The sequence below is a fragment of the Nerophis ophidion genome, linkage group LG05, assembly GCF_033978795.1.
Source record: "Nerophis ophidion isolate RoL-2023_Sa linkage group LG05, RoL_Noph_v1.0, whole genome shotgun sequence".
In the NCBI taxonomy this organism is placed as follows: domain Eukaryota; kingdom Metazoa; phylum Chordata; class Actinopteri; order Syngnathiformes; family Syngnathidae; genus Nerophis; species Nerophis ophidion.
Window position 1 is genome coordinate 50,561,508 of NC_084615.1, and position 21,036 is coordinate 50,582,543.

The following is a 21,036-nucleotide window of genomic DNA, read 5'->3' on the forward strand; positions in this document are numbered from 1 at the left end:
TCAAATTAATTCTAAAGTTAATAATTATTTGCAAAAAAAAAAAAAGTTTATCAGTTTGAACATCAAATATGTTGTCTTTGTAGCATATTCTACTGAATATGGGTTGAAAATGATTTGCAAATCATTGTATTCCGTTTATATTTACATCTAACACAATTTACCAACTCATACGGAAACAGGGTTTGTATTTTGGAGTGCTTTTACTCAACCGTAGTCTGCAAACTATGCATCCATCCATCCATCCTTTTTCTACCGCTTATTGCCTTTGGGGTCGCGGGGGGAGCTGGTGCCTAGCTCAGCTACAATCGGGCGGAAGGTGGTGTACACCCCGGACAAGTCTCCACCGCATCGCAGGCAAACTTTATGCAGTTTAATGTTATTTATTTTTACAAACTTAGTTTTGTTGCGTGAAGCTACGAAAAGTGGACGGACTCTTAAACTTATTCACGGAGAAGTATGAAGCTGGACTCAAAACGGCGACCTCAGCTGCTTACTACTCTGACTTCGTTGGATAAATGTGGAAAAAAGTAGGCAGCACAAGAGTGGAATGAAGGTAAATAACATCAAAAATAACTATTTACTTAATTACATGTTGTAAAAACTAGTCAATGACACTCTATTTGTGTGGTTATTAGCTTCAACCCAAGTGAACAGAATGCTAAGGCTAACAAGCTAACGCTAAAACCGATGTGTTTGTGTTGTCGACGTGAGATAAACCCTGACATGCATTATTTATATATTGTTATTTACAGATGAAATGGACCAAGGGAATCCCCTGACCCTCAAGAATTGATTATTTACCGACAGGACGACTTTTTGACTGTAAGACATTGCCTGACTTTTTAAGAACAATTTGGGACACTTTTATTTTTTTGTAAATCATATTGTTTTTGTATACGATTGATTTGTATTTCAAGTAATTTTTAGTAAAAGAACTGTGACCTAATATCGTCTGTTTATTTACAAGGTATCAGTAAAGCAATATACTAATCCACTCCTCCATACGTTATCAGCCTGATTTGTATAAACTACCCTGAACTAGGGTTGTACGGTATACCGGTATTGGTATAGTACCACAATACTAATCAATCATATTTCGTACTATACCGCCTCTAAAAAGTACCGGTGCCTCACCCCAACGCCACCCCTTCATCGTCACGTTGTGTCATTGTTTGTTTTACGATGAGACGAGCATGTTCAGCAGCGCACGATTACGGAGTACTTACAAGCAGACAGAGTGTGTAGACAGAAAAGAGAGAGCAGATGCTTTTTGGCTTGAAAACTAACGATAAAGGTGAAGTTATAACACTGAAACGGCCTCAGGTAGAGATGCTTTAGGGCAGTGGTCTCCAACCACCGGGCCATGGCCCGATTAGTACCGGGCCGCAGAAGAATTTTTTATTCATTTTTATTGAAAAAAAATAAAATAAAAATTCTTAATTTTTTTATTAAATCAACATAAAAAACACAATATACACTTACAATTAGTGCACCAACCACAAAAACCTCACTTTTTCATGACAAAGAAAAAATAAATAAAAAATAAAAAACAGACCCCCCGGGCCATGGGACAAATTATCAAGCGTTGACCTGTCCGTGGATACAAAAAAAGTTGGGGACCACTGCTTTAGGGCATGGCTAGCTAGCTAGCGGCTAAAGTCCAGCCGCAGTCTGCAGTGTTTTAGCAACTTTTAAATCAGTAGTCCTTGCCTCCATGGCGACAAATAAAGTAAGTTTCTTTAAAGTATCATCTCTGCAAAGTATCAGCTAAGCATGCTTCACTACACACCGTATCTCACCGGTGTCGCCATTAATGGCGCAGTTCAAGAAAACAAACACCATGGGTGGCTCTCCATCTGACATCCACTGTAATGATACCAAGTACAAGAGTGCATCCAGTCGATACTACTATGATTACATCGATGTTTTTTAGCATCACAATATATATATATATTTTTTTATTTTATTTTATTTTATATTATGTTTATAAACTCAGGAAATAAAGTATGTCCCTGGACACATAAGGACTTTGAATATGACCAATGTATGATCCTGTAACGATTTGGTATCGGATTGATACAGTGGGGCAAAAAAGTATTTAGTCAGCTATGGGGCGGCATAGCTCGGTTGGTAGAGTGGCCGTGCCAGCAACTTTAGGGTTGCAGGTTCGATTCCCGCTTGTGCCATCCTAGTCACTGCCGTTGTGTCCTTGGGCAAGACACTTTACCCACCTGCTCCCAGTGCCACCCACACTGGTTTAAATGTAACTTAGGTATTGGGTGTCACTATGTAAAGCACTTTGAGTCACTTGAGAAAAGCGCTATATAAATATAATTCACTTCACTTCACCAATTGTGCAAGTTCTCCCACTTAAAATGATGACAGAGGTCTGTAATTTTCATCATAGGTACACTTCAACTGTGAAAGACAGAATGTGAAACAAAACCCAGGAATTCACATTGTAGGAATTTTAAATAATTTATTTGTAAATTATGGTGGAAAATAGGTATTTAGTCAACCATTCAAAGCTCTCACTGATGGAAGGGGGTTTTGTCTCAAAATCTCACGATACATGGCCCCATTCATTCTTTCCTTAACCCTGACCAATCGTCCTGTCCCCTTAGCAGAAAAACAGCCCTAAAGCATGATGTTTCCACCCCCATGCTTCACAGTATTTATGGTGTTCTTGGGATGCAACTCAGTATTCTTCTTCCTCCAAACACGACGAGTTGAGTTTATAGCAAAATGGATACATGGATGATTCAACAGAGGATTGGGAGAAGGTCATGTGGTCAGATGAAACCAAAATATAACTTTTTGGTATAAAGTCATCCAGGAGGAACTCAAAGTAAAGCCGCTGCTCCTCCACATCGAGAGGAGCCAGATGAGGCAGTTCGGGCATCTGGTCAGGATGCCACCCCAACGCCTCCCGAGGGAGGTGTTGAGGGCACGTCCAACCGGCAGGAGGCCACGGGGAAGACCCAGGACACGTTGGGAAAACTATGTCCCCCGGCTGGCCCGAGAACGCCTCGGGATCCCCCGGGAGGAGCTAGACGAAGTGGCTGGGGAGAGGGAAGTCTGGGCTTCCCTGCTTACGCTGCTGCCCCCGCGACCCGACCTCGGATAAGCTGAAGAAGATGGATGGATGGATGGATTCTGTCTCTCACAGTTGAAGTGTACCTATGATGAAAATTACAGACCTCTGTCATCATTTTAAGTGGGAGAACTTGCACAATCGGTGGCTGACTAAATACTTTTTTGCCCCACTGTATATAAATTTGTGTATCATCCAAAACTAATGTGCAGCCTCCAAATAACAGAAGAATAAGTGATTATTATATTTTAACAGAAATGTAGATATAACATTTTAAAAGAGAAAGTAAGTAGATATTAACAGTAAATGAACAAGTAGATTAATAATCAGTTTTGTACCGCTTGTTTTTAAAAATGTTGACAAAATAATAGAATGATAAATGACACAATATGTTACTGCATACGTCAGCAAACTAATTAGGTGCCTTTGTTTGCTTACTTACTACTAAAAGACAAGTTGTTTTGTATGTTCACTATTTTATTTAAGGGCAAACTAGCAATTAGAAACAAATGTTTAATGTACAATAAAAAATAAAGCCAATAATGCAGTTTTTTGTGGTCCCCTTTACTTAGAAAAGTATCGAAAAGTATCGAAATACATTTTGGTACCAGTATCAAAATATTGGTATCGGGACAACACCACCCTGAACTGTGAAATGCGGTGGAAACACAAACAACACACTCCTACAGTAACCTATAGATCTAGGAACCAGAGGGTTCCAGAACTTTTGGTGGAAAGGGGCCTAAGGAAGGACAAGGAATACAAAGAAAATACTTTTCCTGCTTCAACTTGCACTATTCCTCTTGTCTGTTGTCCCACTCAACACGTCTTCTGCTCACAATCACATGCCTCTAACACCTACCACAATCACTACACCATCTACGACAGGGGCGCTCACACTTTTTCTGCAGGTGAGCTACTTTTCAATTGACCAAGTCGAGGAGATCTACCTCATTCCTATTTATAATTTATATTTATTTATTTATGAAAGAGACATTTTTGTTAACAAGTTAATGGTGTTTAATGATAATACAAGCATGTTTAACACATATAGATTCCTTTCTTTCATGAAGACAAGAATACAAGTTGGTGTATTTGATTCTGATGACTTGCATTGATTGGAATTAGACAGTGGTGCTGATAACGTCCGCATTTTCAAATGCAGGAAAAAAAAGTCCTCCTTTCTGTCCAATACCACATGAAAGTGGTTGGATTTGGCATCTCATTTGTCCAACTTGCATACTCGTTTTTAAACACTTTGTTATGAGAGTAGCATATGTGTGTGGCCCTTTAATGTCTGGCAGCAGGTGAGTGACGTCAGTGAGTGTGCGGGTGGGCAAGCAAGTGAGAAAGCGGTCGCTGAGGGCGGGGGAGAAATACATTGGCATCAAACTCCGTAGCTTGCTAGCTTGTGCACGCTAGCTTTCTGAGACTCTTATTTTGTTAGCACAGGCAGGATGAAACAGGTATTTTATGGTGAAGACAGGAACTGTGCAGTCGGTCTTTAGAGTTTTGACAGTAGGTACAGAGTCTCTAGAAATAAAATGTGTTTCTCTGCGTCCGCCCTGTTAGTGATTTTTTTCTTAAATATGAGCTCGCAGCAGCCAGCGTCATCTCACAAAATGTCAAACAACTGACGAAAGTGAAGTCTTGGTATGATTGATGATTGCTCATTTTTATGTATATTTTTTAATGCCTGGCTTGAGATCGACTGACACACCCTCCGAGGTCGACCAGTCGATCGCGATCGACGTAATGCCCACCCCTGATCTACGACAACAGCAACAACCACCACAACAAAAAACACAACACATGCCACAGCAACTCACAACACCAACCACAATCACAACCAAAAGACCTACCAAAACCACAATCACAACAACCACTACAATCACAAACAACCACACAAGCATCATTACAATAGCCAGCACAACCTAAACAATCACTATAACAACTACCTCAGTTATCACAACCACAAATACAATAATCACCACAACAAATTAAACTACAACCGCCACAACCATCACCATCATAGCAACAATCAAAACAACTACTAAAACAACCACATCAACACACACAACCATGACAATAACCAGCAAAACCAAAACACTTACCACCTCAATTGTCACCAAGCCAGCCACAGTAATCCCCCAAAACAACAACAGTTACCTCAAAAAAAACACAGACACAATCATCACCACAACAAATATGACCAACTACCACAACAATCACTCCAATCATCCTTACCTGATTTAACCTACTCAGTGGCCTAGTGGTTAGTGTCCGCCCGGAGATCGGTAGGTCGTGAGTTCAAATCCTGGCCGAGTCCTACCAAAGACTGTAAAAATGGGACCCATTACCTTCTGCTTGGCATTCAGCATTAAGGGTTGGAATTGGGGATTAAATCACCATAAATGATTCCAGGGCGTGGCACCGCTGCTGCCCACTGCTCCCCTCACCTCCCAGGGGGTGATCAAGGGTGATGGGTCAAATGCAGAGAATAATTTCGCCACATCTAGTATGTGTGAAAATGTGGTACTTTAACTTTAACTAACCACCAGTACAACCAGCAGCTCCTCTTTGGGTAAAGCTCTCAGGGGCCAGCAGCACATTCCCAACCAAAATACATTGTATGAAAGTTGACAGTTGGGTTAAGTTAGAGCTTGAGTTTTTATTAAGGGAAAACTGCACTTTTGTTGGAATGTTGCCTATCATTCACAATCATTTCATGTGAGACAAGAACACATTTCTTTCTTTCTTTTTTATGCATTCGAATTTAAACGGCTTGTAGTAGATGGCTAACAATGCATGGAAGGGGATTTTATTTGTTCTGCCAATTTTTTTTTAGACCTCTTAAGATAAATATTTTAGGACACTTCCATTTCTACAAACATGTGTAAACATCTATTTGTATATTCTTTCAATCAGTGTTTGAAAACCTTCATTTTAGCCAAGCTGCATTAGCTTGACTGTGTGATGTTTTGGTCCAGCTCCACAGACAGAGTGGCCCCTGCTGGCCACCACCACTAACAACACCCCCACTAACATGACAAGGCGTGGTAAGATTTCCGCTGATGCTACATGCTAATTAGCTTCACTTGCTTGAACTACTGATCCTTTGGTGTGGCTTTACTTAGCTTAACATTAAGACTGAAACTGACCACTTGCACATTGAATATGAACATCATATTTCATAGATTAGATGTCACCTCTTGTCGACAAAATAACAGCTTTAAACCAACATTTACTAGGTGCCTACTTGTAGCCAATTGCCTTCTAGGTGCTTCTGTGCTTTGTTACCAGGGTGAATTTGTGGGCCATTTTTGATCAAATGCTCATGCAGTGGTGGGCGAGACCTCTTAAATCTGCTGCCTGTTGTTACTTCCTGTCACCTGTGCTCGTTGCTGCCTCCTGCTGGCAGCCTCTGGTGTTGCCGCTGCAAGTTCTGGTCCATTTGGTCGCCAGAAGAGGCTCGCTCGTGTTTTTGCTGCTGGAACCCATAAGCCAGGGACTACCCCACCCCGTCATGAGACCCCGCTCAATAGCACACCCGCCCAAGCCTCCAGTCCTCAAACACACAGATCCGCCTCCATCTTACCGCCAGCCCGACAGGCACCACCACCCCATCAGAGGCCAATGCGTTTGGGCTTCATCTCCACACCCCTCGTCTGGCAGGGAAGGAAGAGGCCTTTGAGGCGGCCCACATCCATCACTAAGCCCACCTTAACAAACTCCTCCCACTCAGTGGAAAGCTCGTCTCCAAGGCGACCCAGCGACGATCTCTTACGCTCAAGAGGGTCGCCTAGCAACCTAAAGACCAAAAATGCGGCGCTGCTCGTCACAGAAGCTTCTGGAAGTGGAGAACCTACTCTGATGAGCACAGCCTCTACAGCGTATGTCACAAGGCGCTTAAGCTCCACCTCCAGTACGTTGTCCAGAAGCTTCTTGTCTCTGCCCAATTTCCCCACCTCTTCAGGTGATGATGGGGTGTGGCCATCCCACCCTTCAACAAAAAACCATCTTGTGACGAAGCTTAAGACAGAGCTTTTCCTGGGTCATGTGACCTCTTCTTCTGCTTACTTTTCTGCCATGCCCGTTGTCATGGCAACAGAGGGGCTGAGGGGGGGCAGCACCGCTTCTCTTATCCCTCCCGTAGCAACTTTCACGCTTCCTTTTCTTTCCATCTTTCTTCGTTCCTTCGCGTCCTCGGCCACCCCTACCCTGCGGCCTGCCGCCACTCAACCCCCGCTACGACACCCAAGAGCGTCAACACATTCAGAGGTCCAAAGCGCAGATAAACACACTCTCCCGCTCTTGACTGAGCTGGCCCTGCCTACTACAAGCAAACGCACAACGATTGGCAGCCCAGGAGCGCTCGCTGGTTCTGCTGGGGGGGCGGACCCCTCCCCCACCTGGTCAATACCTGTTGACACTGCTCGTCCCCTAAGCGCCAAAATGTCTGCTGTCCACGTGCCGGTGGGGGCGATTCCGTGCAATCACGGCTGCGATTCGACGATGGAGAGTACGTCACCCACCTGTCAATCAAAGTGTTTAATGGATACATGAGGTCAAAGGTCATCTACTAATCAACCGCATCAGTCACAGTTATAGACCTTGAACATAAATACAAGTACAACATATGATGTATATCATACAAGGAATATAAGACCTATGTGTATAACATACAGTACATGCACAGTCTTGTACAGACATGCAGGATGTGACATCATCTCAGCATGCGCCACGTGAACTCTAAATAATACAATATTGGCAGGGAAAAAGATGTGTGAGTTAGTTTGTCTGAATCTTTCTCAGTGTTTCAAGCACATATATATATATATATATATATATATATATATATAATGTGTGTATATACATATATGTTTATAAATATACAATATACTATATACATACACACGTATATCATATGCAGTATGTTTAGTCAATATGACAAAACACATTGGTGACCTCTGACCTCTTAATTGGTGTCAATCAGTAGAGTGGGCTGGTTCTTTGTGCTTCTGGAGGATGGTGATTGGTCCGTCATCTTTTCATATACATTTTGTGTTTTTTTATCTTCCTCTATGCCAGTGGTTCTCAAATGGGGGTACGTGTACCCCTGGGGGTACTTGAAGGTATGCCAAGGGGTACGTGAGATTTTTTTTTAAATATTCTAAAAATAGCAGCAATTCAGAAATCCTTTATAAATATATTTATTGAATAATACTTCAACAAAATATGAATGTAAGTTCATAAACTGTGAAAAGAAATGCAACAATGCAATATTCAGTGTTGACAGCTAGATTTTTTTGTGGACATGTTCCATAAATATTGATGTTAAAGATTTCTTTTTTGTGAAGAAATGTTTAGAATTAAGTTCATGAATCCAGATGGATCTCTATTACAATCCCCAAAGAGGGCACTTTAAGTTGATAATTACTTCTATGTGTACAAATCTTTGTTTATAATTGAATACATTTTATATTTTTCAACAAGTTTTTAGTTATTTTTATATATTTTTTTCAAAATAGTTCAAGAAAGACCACTACAAACGAGCAATATTTGGCACTGTTATAAAATGTAATAAATCAGAAACTGATTACATAGTGCTGTATTTTACTTCTTTAACTCTTTTTTTCAACCAAAAATGCTTTGCTCTGATTAGGGGGTAGTGTAATTGAAAAAATGTTCACAGGGGGTACATCACTGAAAAAAGGTTGAGAACCACTGCTCTATGCTGTAGTCTGCTTCCTGTCATGTGCCGTATGATTGTTGACTAGTGTAGATTGACATCTAGTGGCCAATGTAAGCATAGCAGGTGTTCTTGTGAAATAATTGAATTGTCACAACACATATCTGACGTATATATTTATTTACTGTATATGTGTGTGTGTGTATATATATTTATATATATATATATATAAATTATATGATGTTCAGGTAAAACATGTGTAAGTTATTACACTGATGTTGACAGTGTGTTGCATGTTGTGCAACGTCAAATAGGTTTCTTGCTAATAGGATTAGCTTGATTTCGGTCCCGCTATGTAAAACAGCCGCTAAGATAACTTGTTGTAATTCACGTGTCTACCTGCAGAGGTCGTCTTCTACAAGCTGTCTTTAGTGGTGAATGATGAGAGCGCCACGCTCACTCAGGCTGACGTAGAAGAAGTTGTGTCCTCCTGGGTAAGACCAAGTTAGCATGTTAGCATTAACTAACTAGCTGGCTGGCTATCATGTGACTAACAACTAGTGTGTGCTTTGTGCTCGCAGCTGAACCAGACCTTCCAGAACTGGACTCACTTGGTCTTTGTAGACTCCGTCAGGTAAATACTTACTTTACTGAGGACAAACGTAATCTTTGTTTCTGCTCTTCATCAACTCCTCCTTATTGTCTCCAGTGTGCAGTCGGTGCTTGTGCCTGGAGGTCTCTCAAGGTAGTAGCCATGGACATCATCTTTGACCCCCAAGGTTCAAAGTTCAGTAAGTTGATGTGGGCGTGTCCACAGCTTCACCTCCCGTGCTCTGCTGCTTCACAATGACATCACTGATCAGAGCCCCGGCCCAGATACCTTGTCCGCCAGAATTTCCAGCAGGCACGCTCACATCGGCGCCGGCCTGGGGGTCCATAAAACCTCCATTCAGGTCACCGCCGTTGGTAAGATTACCTTTAACCTCAGGGAAGGCTGCGTGTGTCTGAGTCTGTCCTTTCTGACAGACACATGTCCAGAGGACAACACCGTCCACTACCGCTGGCCTGAGACTCGTCCCAGCATCACTCGCTTGCTGCCGTGCTTCCCCAACAAAGAGCGTAGCGCCGCCAGGAAGTGGTGAGCTATCGCAGGATGCACGACGCAAACATCCTGTTCAATCGTCACCATGCCAACTGCGTCCTTGTGTCATTGTCATAGTTTGATGGACCGCCACAACTTCTCATCCTTCTGGTCGCCCACCGACTTTCACAACTGCACCGACATCGACGCAATCCAGGTTTCAGCAGGTAGTCCCGCCCCCTCATCAAGTGACAAAAGGACCCCCCCGCTCGTTCCTAATAAATTGTCCTAAACGTTTTGGATGCAGAGAATGCGGCCGCGGTCGCTGCGCAACTGGCCGCCATCGCCAACAACCAGCTGTCCAAAGAGGAAGTGAGTCAAGCAAGTGCACACCCCTATCACCCTCAACACACCCCCCCATTACTTCATGTGTGCAGGTTTCCAAAGTAGTCAGCAAGGTCAAGCAGCTGGTCCATGTGGCTAAGATCAACACCACCTTGGCGTCTGCAGTCATAACCGTCATCTCCAACGTCATGAGCAGCCCCCACAGTGCCCTGGCTCCCACCTCCGACAGGTAGACCCTACAGGACTATAGCTAGACTGCACTTTCTACTGATCCACAATAGAGTAGAATCTTTGCACTTCAACTTTAGTGAACCCAACTGGATTGGACTACACTACAGTGCACTAGATTAAACTACACTAGACTAGTTTAGCGTGCACTAGACTAATTAAAGTGTACTAGATTAGAGTGTACTATACTAGACTAAACTAGGGTGTACTAGACTAGTATGCACTAAATTAGAGTGTAGATTAGATTAAAGTACACTAGGTTGAAATGCACTAGACCAGTGGTTCTTAACCTTGTTGGAGGTACCGAACCCAAACAGTTTCATATACGCATTCACCAAACCCTTTTTTTTTTTTCAAATTCAAGACAAAGTTATATGTTTTTGGTAACACTTTATTATGGGGAACATATTCTAAGTAACAAATAATTTAGAGTTGTTTGGACACTAGGGAACATATTCTAAGTAACAAAGACTTCATTTAGAGTTATTTGGACACTAGGGGAACATATTCTAAATAATAAAGACTTAATTTGGAGTTATTTGTTTAGGGTTAGGGATAGAGGGTTAGGGTTATAATAAGGCCTTGCCCAATAAGGCATTAATAAGTATGTAATAATTACTAGTCAAGATCCATTACGTTACTAATTTGCATGTTAATAAGCAACTAATTAATGCTGAATATGTTCCCTGTACTGAAGTGTTACCATGGGTTTTTTTTTACTGGTGCACAAAATGAACAGTGCATTAACATCACCTTGTTCAAAGAACAAAAGCAACACAGTGTATAAACTCACAACAAATTATACACCTGCAAATCAGTCAGGTGTTGCCGTATCCGTGATAAACTGATAGGGAGAAGTTTGTATTTACACAATGAGTTGGGTGTGTTTCGACCTCCGCCAAACCCCTGAGGCCGACTCACCGAACCCCTAGGGTTCCATTGAACCCAGGTTAAGAACCACTGCACTAGACTAAAGGGTACTAGATCCGACCGTACTAGACTATCTTAGAGTGTACTATACTAGACTAGTTTAGAGTGCACTAGATTAAAGTCTACCCAACTAGAGTGCACTAGACTAGAGTAGGCTTTATTAAAGTGCACTACACTTTATTGTAGGGTGTACTAGAATAAAGTGCACTTAACTAGAATAAAGTGTACTTATTTGGAGTGCACTATACTAGACTAGAAAATTGTGCTCTACATTCAAGTGCACTATATTAGAGTGTACTAGACTTGAGAGCTCAACACTAGAGTGCACTAGTTTAGTTTAGCGTGCACCAGACTATCCCATCCATCCATTTTCTACCAGTTATTCCCTTTGGGGGCGCGGGGGGCGCTGGTGCCTATCTCAGCTACAATCGGGCGGAAGGCGGCGTACACCCTGGACAAGTCGCCATCTCATTGCAGGGCCAACACAGATAGACAGACAACATTCACACTCACATTGACACACTAGGACCAATTTAGTGTTGCCAATCAACCTATCCCCAGGTGCATGTCTTTTGAAGTGGGAGGAAGCCGGAGTACCCGGAGGGGACCCACACATTCACGGGGATGACATGCAAACTCCACACAGAAAGATCCCGAGCCCAGGATTGAACCCAGGACTACTCAGGACCTTTATTGTGAGGCAGGCGCACTAACCCCTCTGCCACCGTGAAGCCCTGCACCAGACTACAGTGCAGTATTAGTTGCTACATTAGTGTACTTAATTAGAGCGTACAAGATTAGTTTAAAGTGGACTACACTAAATTTAAAGAGTACTATATTAAAGTGACTATATTAAATTCTAGTGCACTGTAATCTAGTTCACTAGACTAGGTTAGGCTGTACTAGGCTGGATAGCACTAGGCTAGATTGGAGTTCACTAGACCAGATTAAAGTGCACTATATTAGAGTGCACATGGCTAGAGTGCACTAGATAAATGATCAGATTAGACTGCACTAAATGATAGTGCACCAGACTAGATTTAAGTGCACTACACTATAGTTAAGAGTGCATTAGGTTACAGTGCATAGATTAGAGTGCACTAGGCCAGATTTGAGTCCACTAGACTAGTTGCGTGAGTTTGAGTACTCTACACCAGATTAAAGGGCATTAGACTACAGTGCACTGGACTATATTAAATTATACTAGTTTTAAGTGCACTAGACTTTAGTGTTCTAAATGAAAATGCATTAGACTAGATTAAAGTGCACTAAATTAGATTATAGCTGTGGTCTTTCCTTATGAGCCATGCGTCTATTAGGGCCCTGAAGACGGTGGATCAGCTTCTTGACAAATTGGAGTTTGAGGGTTCGTCGGTGAGCATCACATCCAGACGTCTGTCTTTGGGCGTAGTGTCCTTCAACGCATCCACCTTCAATGGGACGTCGTTCAGCGCCTTCATCCTGCCAAACGCCACCGACCCAGAGGTAGCACAAAAAACATGTTGCTAAGCAGCCGTCGATATCAGCTTTCTAGAATGTATCTTTGTCGTTGGTTCCGCCCCCTCAGATTGACTTTGAATCGGAGCGGACTGATCCACTAGCTCAAGTCACGCTGCCGGCGTCGCTGCTGACCGGCGCATCCTTCAGCGAGGCCCGCATTAACTTTTTGTTCTTTCGCAGCACCAACCTCTTCCAGGTCAGTCTAGTCCCTGAGCTAGTCCATAGTGTAGTACCTGGTCTAGTCCGTGATCCATCCTCTTCACTTCTGTGTGGCTTCTTGGTGCCGCAGAGCGAGCAGGACGGACGCGCGCTCAACAGTTACGTGGTGGCCAGCAGCGTGGGAAACTGGAGCGTCAGCGACTTGAGCGACCCCGTCCAGATCGAGATGGTTCATCTGTCGCCACAAGTCAGCGCTTTTCACATTGCTCTCATTTTGTCTACACCTTACTTTCACTCACATCGCCATGACAACCAATGTTCTTCTTTCAGGCCTTCCTCAATCCTGTCTGCGTGTTCTGGGACTTCAGCATGAACTGTCAGTGACATAATTAGTGATGTCATTGAGGATGTCATAGTTAAAAGAGTCACATGACAAACAGCTAACCAGGTGATGTGCGTCTTGCAGATGGCGCCGGAGGCTGGAACGCGGATGGCTGCAGAGTATCCAAAGAAGCTTCCAGCACTAACAGAACAGTTTGTTTGTGCGACCACCTGACGCACTTTGGAATCCTGATGGTGAGCGTGCACGCCGTGTTTGGCATGTGGCCCGCGGTAAGTGTTTGCGCTGACTGGTTGTTTTGCATTCAGGACATTTCGGGTGTGTCGCCTCACATCGACCGGCGCAACAACCGCATCCTCACCTTCATCTCCTTCGTCGGCTGCGGCGTATCTGCCATCTTCTCAGCTGCCACGCTGCTCACTTATGTCGCCTTCGAGTGAGTCCTGGCCCCACCCTCAACTAGTGCATATACTCTATTCAAGGGTCAAACCTTTATGAAGGGACCGGGAAGCGTAAAAAGAAGTAAACATGACTCACCTGTGTTGCAGGAAGCTGCGGCGAGACTACCCGTCCAAGATCCTGATGAACCTGAGCGCTTCTCTTCTCCTGCTCAACATGGCGTTCCTGCTCAACGGATGGTTGTCAGGGCAACGTAGCGAGGCGCTGTGCTTGGCCGCTGCCGTACTGCTGCACTACTTCCTGCTTACGTCGTTCACCTGGATGGGCCTGGAGTCAGTACACATGTACATCGCCCTGGTCAAGGTGTTCAACACGTACGTGCGCAGATACATCCTCAAATTCTGCCTGCTGGGCTGGGGTGAGTCTTTCTCGCTGCACCTTCAGTCCCACCACCTGTGGGCGCTACACTGCCTCACCTGCTTCTCCTTCAGGCATTCCCGCTGTGCTGGTTGGGACGGTGGTGGCTGTAAATAAGCGCTCATACGGCCCGCAGGAGTATGGCGGTGGCGAGTTTGGCGATGGATCATCTGCATTGTAATTGATGCGAGCAAAAGTGTTTAGTTTGCATACAAACGCCCATCGTCATCATCATCGTCATGGATCCTGTCTCCACAGCTGCTGGATCCAAAGTCCACTGGTGTTCTACACGGCATGCGTGGCCTACTTCTGCCTCGTCTTCCTGCTCAACGTTGCCATGTTTGTTGTGGTCATGCTGCAGATCTGCGGACGCAATGGCAAACGCAGCAACCGTACGCTAAGAGAGGAGGTACCGCCGCTCACCATGTCTCAGGGCCAGTTGTCGCCATGGTAACGCTTGTTTCCTGTGCCTCAGGTGGTGCGGAACCTGCGCAGCGTGGTCAGCCTGACTTTCCTGCTCGGGATGACCTGGTCCTTTGCGCTCTTTGCCTGGGGGCCCGTCAGCCTCATCTTCGTCTACCTCTTTGCTATCTTCAACTCGCTGCAAGGTGAGCTTGTGATGTGTGTGTCATGTGACCAAACACTTATCTTCTTCTTCTTGGCTTTCAGGACTCTTCATCTTCTTATTCCACTGTGCGCTCAAGGAGAACGTGCAGAAGCAATGGAGACGCTCGCTGTGCTGCGCTCGTTTCCGACTCTCTGACAACTCGGGTACCGTCCTGATCGTCTTCATCGGTCACTTCAACAGAAGTCACATGACCATGTGTGTTGCAGACTGGAGTAAGACGGCAACCAACAACACCAAGAAGGCCACGTCTGAGCAGGCGGTGCAGTCGTTGTCTTCAGGCTCTTTTGGCTCTAGCGCCGCCAACTGGACCTCAAAGGCTAAAGTCACACTGAAGCCTTTCACCCGAAACAACAACACAGGTAAGCGCTGGTGACCGCCATCTTTACAAACAATTGAAGCGATGGCGTGTAAACAAGATTGTTGTGTGTGTGTGTTGTGTAGAAAGTTGTTGGAGCCAATAGGAGGACAGAAGGACCAGGGCAGGTGAGCCTGAAAGGCTTCATGTAGGAAAGGAGGCGGAAATGATGACGTGTGAAGCGAGCCTCGCTGCTAAACCACGCGACCATTTTGGGACATGGTTGAGATTTAGCAAGGAGGTTCGACAATACATTAACCACCAAAGCTCCATTGAAAATCTGGTCTTTAGAGGGTTGCGGTCTGTTTGTAATCTGGATAGAGAAATAAAAATAGAGTCAGTGAATAACAGCGCATGATATTAAATTTGACGGCAAACTTAATCCAAGCCGTTAACCGCTCCGTGAGCAGTATGAATAACACAACATTTAAACAAAACAATATATAATGTATAGTTGTCAGAGCATTATTAAGGTAGCGTAATGGTCTATGCATCTACTGTTCATGCCACATGACATGGATTCAATTCTCGGCAGCGTCAGTTCGCCAACATTTTATAAACATTACATTTAATAAGGGAACACGTTCTGTCTAGTATTTATTCTCTTTTAAACATTCACACAGCACAAAAGCTGGATGATGGAGAGGCTGTATCAAGAAAAAAAAGGATCTCCTAAAAATAAAAAGTGAACTAAATCTCCCCTGTTCTGTACATCTTTGTTCAAGTTACATTCTAGTGGCATCTTCCTCTTTAAGCCCATAAGCCATTTTCTCAAAGTAAAAGAAAAACATTCTACCATGCTGGCAAAATACAACGCTCAGTGCAGTAGGATACACTAATATTTATTGTCAGCAATTGTCTTACGAGAAAATTCACTCTGGTGGTGGTAAGCTACTATAGTCGCCACAGCTGCCCCTGGGGTACATTGACGGCTTTATGGGTGCCATCCTCTGTGCCATTCCTGGAAAAAAAAGTATGGGCAGGCAGCTCAGCTCGTTAGTCTTCTCAGCCGTTGCTCGTTGTCAGCCCGACCCCCAAGCGATTCGAAACGTCTTCTATGACTTCCAGATGTTTGAAGACATGAGGAGCACACCACCATCAGAAGGGGAAAAATGCCCGAGTAGCTTGAAATGCCCTGCCATCAAGTAGGAAATATGTGACTGCTCACTGTGGAGATATGCCATATGTAACATGTTAACGCTCCGCCTCTTCTGTAAGGTGGCTTGCATCACGTCATGTGACCTTTCCACGTTCTGTTGGCAGATAACCCCTGGACCAGCCCCTCCTCAGAGGCGGAGCTAAATATCCTTCCTGATGATGATTGACCAGGTCAAAGTTTACAACTTCAGTAGACCAGCGCCTGCTCCTAAACCTCTTTAGGGAAGACATGGATGCTTCTGGAACATTCCCCAAAACAATGTGGACTTCATGACATCAAAGAGGACAAAAGGGAGAAACTATGATGTCCATAGCTCGTGGGCTTTTGACCTCTTACGTCCTGTAAACCGTGCCCAGTGCACATGACGTTTGACACATCGACGAGAGCAGAATTACAGCTGTCATTTCCAAGACAACAATAGAACGTGGCCAGGACCATGCAAGCGTTAGCATTAACACTCTGTTGGCTGACCTTTGACCCCCTTCAAGCTTGTGAAGATGAAAACTTTTTTCTTACATTGAATAAATACATATTTTTCTTTTTAGTCTGCTCTAAACTTACCAATACACTTTCAACCAAAACATAAACTATTGTTGTAAATTATTATGCTTAGATATACAGTATATGATATACTATCATTACATTCATGGATATATTATTTAAAGCTGAGGACAGAAAGACCTGACAATCAAACACATTCGTAAAAAAGGTTAAGTAATGGTTACTAGTATGTGCTGATGACATCATTGGTGTCTGAAATAATTGACATCTTGGCTAAAATGGACGTTTGTGGCCAAAAACTATTCTGCCTGCGCACGGACTCCTCCCCCTGGTCGCCATCAGTCCACATTTAAGTAGATCTCGTTACCACAGTCGTATTCCAAATAGATAAGTGTACATACAAACCCCGTTTCCATATGAGTTGGGATATTGTGTTAGATATAAATATAAACGGGATACAATGATTTGCAAATCCTTTTCAACCCATATTCAATTGAATGCACTACAAACAAGATTTTTGATGTTCAAACTCATAAACTTTATTTTTTTTGCAAATAATAATTAACTTAGAATTTCATGGCTGCAACACGTGCCAAAGTAGTTGGGAAAGGGCATGTTCACCACTGTGTTACATCACCTTTTCTTTTAACAACACTCAATAAACGTTTGGGAACTGAAGAAACTAATTGTTGAAGCTTTGAAAGTGGAATTCTCTCCCATTCTTGTTTTATGTAGAGCTTCAGTCGTTCAACAGTCCGGGTCTCCGCTGTCGTATTTTACGCTTCATAATGCGCCACACATTTTCGATGGGAGACAGGTCTGGACTGCAGGCGGACCAGTTAAGTACCTGCACTCTTTTTTTACAAAGCCACGCTGTTGTAACACATGCTGAATGTGGCTTGGCATTGTCTTGCTGAAATAAGCAGGGGCGTCCATGAAAAAGACGGCGCTTAGATGGCAGCATGTGTTGTTCCAAAACCTGTATGTACCTTTCAGCATTAATGGTGCCTTCACAGATGTGTAAGTTACCCATGCCTTGGACACTAATGCACTCCCATTCCATCACAGATGCTGGCTTTTGAACTTTGCGTCGATAACAGTCTGGATGGTTATTTCCCTCTTTGGTCCGGATGACACGATGTGGAATATTTCCAAAAACAATTTCAAATGTGGACTCGTTAGACCATAGAGCACTTTTCCACTTTGCATCAGTCCATCTTAGATGATCTTGGGCCCAGAGAAGCCGGGGGCGTTTCTGGATGTTGTTGATAAATGGCTTTCGCTTTGCGTGGGAGAGCTTTAACTTGCACTTACAGATGTAGTGACAGTGGTTTTCTGAAGTGTTCCTGAGCCCATGTGGTGATATGCTTTAGAGATTGATGTCGGTTTTTGATATAGTGCCGTCTGAGGGATTGAAGGTCACGGTCATTCAATGTTGGTTTCCGGCCATGCCGTTTACGTGGAGTGATTTCTCCAGATTCTCTGAACCTTTTGATGATATTATGGACCGTAGATGTTGAAATCCCTAAATTTCTTGCAATTGCACTTTGAGAAACGTTGTTCTAAACGGTTTAACTCTTTGCTCACGCAGTTGTGGACAAAGGGGTGTACCTCACCCCATCCTTTCTTGTGAAAGACAGACTGTTTTTATACCCAATCATGGCACCCACTTGTTCCCAATTAACCTGCACACCTGTGTGATGTTCCAAATAAGTGTTTGATGAGCATTCCTCAACTTTATCAGTTTTTATTGCCACCTTTCCCAACTTCTTTGTCACGTGTTGCTGGTATCAAATTCTAAAGTTAATGATTATTTGCAACAAAAAAATGTTTATCTGTTTGAACATCATTTATGTTGTCTTTGTAGCATATTCAACTGAATATGGGTTGGAAAAGATTTGCAAATCATTTTATTCCGTTTATATTTATATCCAACACAATTTCCCAAGTCATATGGAAACGGGGTTTGTATATATTCAACATACTGTAGGTACACTGCATGTAAACATACCTGTATCAGTATAGTTGTCATAGATATGTATACAGTCTGAATACATATATCTATATATATATATATATATATGTATACGTATATACCTATATATATGGATATATGTATACATGTATATATCTATGTATATATACTGTGTATTAATATATATATATATATATATATATATACACATTGTTTATCTATCTATCGTCACAATGAAATATTATTTGCATAGACAGAGACAAACCACGCCCCTCCCAGTAGCAGTCGAGCAGGGGCCCACAACTTTTATTTGAGTCTTCTCTTGACAGCGTGCTTGTGTGTTGGATGGCAGGAGAGCAGTTGGGGAGGCAACATGGACTTCACACACTTGTGTCTCCTAGCGTCCACGCTGATCCTCGTGCACACGCATCCAGGTGAGTCGCACTTGAGTGTATGCGCGCGTGTTGCTGCGTGAAAAGTGAGCGCAGACTGTAGTTGGAAGTGATTGACAGGTGAGAGCAACCAATAAGGCAGAAACAGGGACGGCTTCAGGATATTTTCTCTCCCAGGGCTATAGGGGCTTGATCGATTTGTTGGGGGGGCTAAGAAAATCATCGATTTTTATTACTTGAGTTCTCATTTTTCCAAAAAAAAAAAAACAGTTATGACACACAGCACAAACATATTTGATATAAAAGTAGTTGTAACTGAATATGACCAAAGAGTAAACAATATTCACAGGCTCCAGCAACCCCCAACGACCCTGAAAAAGACAAGCGTAGAAAATAGATGGATGGACATCAGCTAACCACCCTCCCACACGACGCCACACGTGCTGTCTGCAATCTGCCCTGAACAGCCAAACCCGGGATTCATCAGTGAAGCGAACACCTCTCCAACACGGTAAAAGTTACTGATACAGAAACAAACAGTGCTCATGCACCTGCTAATAACCATCCATCTATCTATCCATTTTCTGACGCTTGTCCCTTTCTTGGTCGTGGGAGGGTGCTGGATCCTATCCCAGCTGCATTCGGGTGGAAGGCGGGGTACACCCTGGACTAGTCGCCACCTCATCACATGGCCAACACAGACAGACAGACAACATTCACACTCACATTCACACACGAGGGCCAATTTAGTGTTGCTAATCAACCTATCCCCAGGTACATTTTTTTGGAGGTGGGAGGAAGCCGGAGTACCCGGAGGGAACCCTGTGTGGGTAATAACCAAACAATACATTCAAAATGCAACAAGTTCCAGATTCTGTATGCATAATCAGAGAAAACAGACAACTATGCAAGCTGTGTGGGAAACAATCGTCTGTATAACATGGGGAAGCATTGGGGTAAGAGGGCTAGGCAGAAATTAAATACCATTCTTTTTGTTCTCTTTTTCTTTCCTGCAACATCTGTGATGTGTTACAACATTTGTATCCTATACATAATTCATCCATCCATTTCTACCGCTTGTCCCTTACTGGCTCCCAGGACAGTGGGGCTGCTGGAGCCAATCTCAGCTGCATTCAGGCGGAAGGCGGGGTACACACTGGACAAGTTGCCACCTCATCGCAGGGCCAACACAGATAGACAACATTCACACTCACATTCACACACTAGGGACCATTTAGTGTTGCCAATCAACCTATCCCCAGGTATGGCTAGTTTACTCCATTGTTATTGCTAATAATGCCAATTGGTATCAACTGGTATTATAGGTAGTGTAAAATAGATATTTATATTTATCGATAGTATACAGTGATTCTCAACCTTTTTTCAGTGATGTACCCCCTGTGAACATTTTTTTTAATTCAAGTACCCCCTAATCAGAGCAAGGCATTTGGTTGAAAAAAAGAGATAAAGAAGTAAAATACAGCACAATGTCATCAGTTTCTGATTTATTAAATTGTATAACAGTGCAAAATATTGCTCATTTGTAGTGGTCTTTCTTGAACTATTTGGAAAAAAAAGATATAAAAATAACTAAAAACTTAACTTAACATCAATATTTATGGAACATGTCCACAAAAAATCTAGCTTTCAACACTGAATATTGGATTGTTGCATTACTTTTCACACTTTATGAACTTACATTCATATTTTGTTAAAGTAATATTAAATAAATATATTTCTAAAGGATTTCTGAATTGTTGGCATTTTTCAACAAACATATTTCTAAAGGATTTAGAATTGTTGCTATTTTTAGAATATTTAAAAAAAAATGTCACGTACCC

General features: G+C 43.1%; 2 protein-coding genes across 7 annotated transcripts in view; one reads left to right on the top strand and one right to left on the bottom strand.

Moving 5' to 3' along the window:
- adgrg6 (adhesion G protein-coupled receptor G6) overlaps window positions 1–16,871 on the top strand; it is a 49,552-nt gene extending 32,681 nt beyond the window's left edge. For 2 of the 6 annotated variants that reach the window (XM_061901370.1, XM_061901371.1), the window contains 21 exons: window positions 9,192–9,280; window positions 9,368–9,420; window positions 9,496–9,531; window positions 9,604–9,752; window positions 9,813–9,924; window positions 10,006–10,094; window positions 10,175–10,239; window positions 10,305–10,441; window positions 12,690–12,855; window positions 12,938–13,066; window positions 13,160–13,276; window positions 13,360–13,405; window positions 13,496–13,605; window positions 13,678–13,805; window positions 13,918–14,186; window positions 14,260–14,362; window positions 14,444–14,594; window positions 14,661–14,793; window positions 14,855–14,956; window positions 15,020–15,172; window positions 15,255–16,871. In XM_061901370.1, the coding sequence (XP_061757354.1) occupies window positions 9,192–9,280; window positions 9,368–9,420; window positions 9,496–9,531; window positions 9,604–9,752; window positions 9,813–9,924; window positions 10,006–10,094; window positions 10,175–10,239; window positions 10,305–10,441; window positions 12,690–12,855; window positions 12,938–13,066; window positions 13,160–13,276; window positions 13,360–13,405; window positions 13,496–13,605; window positions 13,678–13,805; window positions 13,918–14,186; window positions 14,260–14,362; window positions 14,444–14,594; window positions 14,661–14,793; window positions 14,855–14,956; window positions 15,020–15,172; window positions 15,255–15,274 (2,357 nt within the window). In that variant the 3' untranslated portion in view covers window positions 15,275–16,871. Of the gene's footprint in view, window positions 1–6,084; window positions 6,154–6,261; window positions 7,617–9,191; window positions 9,281–9,367; window positions 9,421–9,495; window positions 9,532–9,603; window positions 9,753–9,812; window positions 9,925–10,005; window positions 10,095–10,174; window positions 10,240–10,304; window positions 10,442–12,689; window positions 12,856–12,937; window positions 13,067–13,159; window positions 13,277–13,359; window positions 13,406–13,495; window positions 13,606–13,677; window positions 13,806–13,917; window positions 14,187–14,259; window positions 14,363–14,443; window positions 14,595–14,660; window positions 14,794–14,854; window positions 14,957–15,019; window positions 15,173–15,254 lie in introns of those variants that run through there. The other 4 variants (XR_009806891.1, XM_061901369.1, XM_061901368.1 and 1 more) reach the window with 4 other exon arrangements.
- Window positions 16,872–19,081: 2,210 nt separating this feature from the next.
- The window catches only part of LOC133553313 (protein CEBPZOS-like), a 32,028-nt gene continuing 30,073 nt past the window's right edge, over window positions 19,082–21,036 (bottom strand). The window contains exon 5 of the mRNA XM_061901374.1: window positions 19,082–19,270. Coding sequence (XP_061757358.1) covers window positions 19,110–19,270 — 161 coding nt within the window. The 3' untranslated portion in view covers window positions 19,082–19,109. The remainder of the gene's footprint in view (window positions 19,271–21,036) is intronic.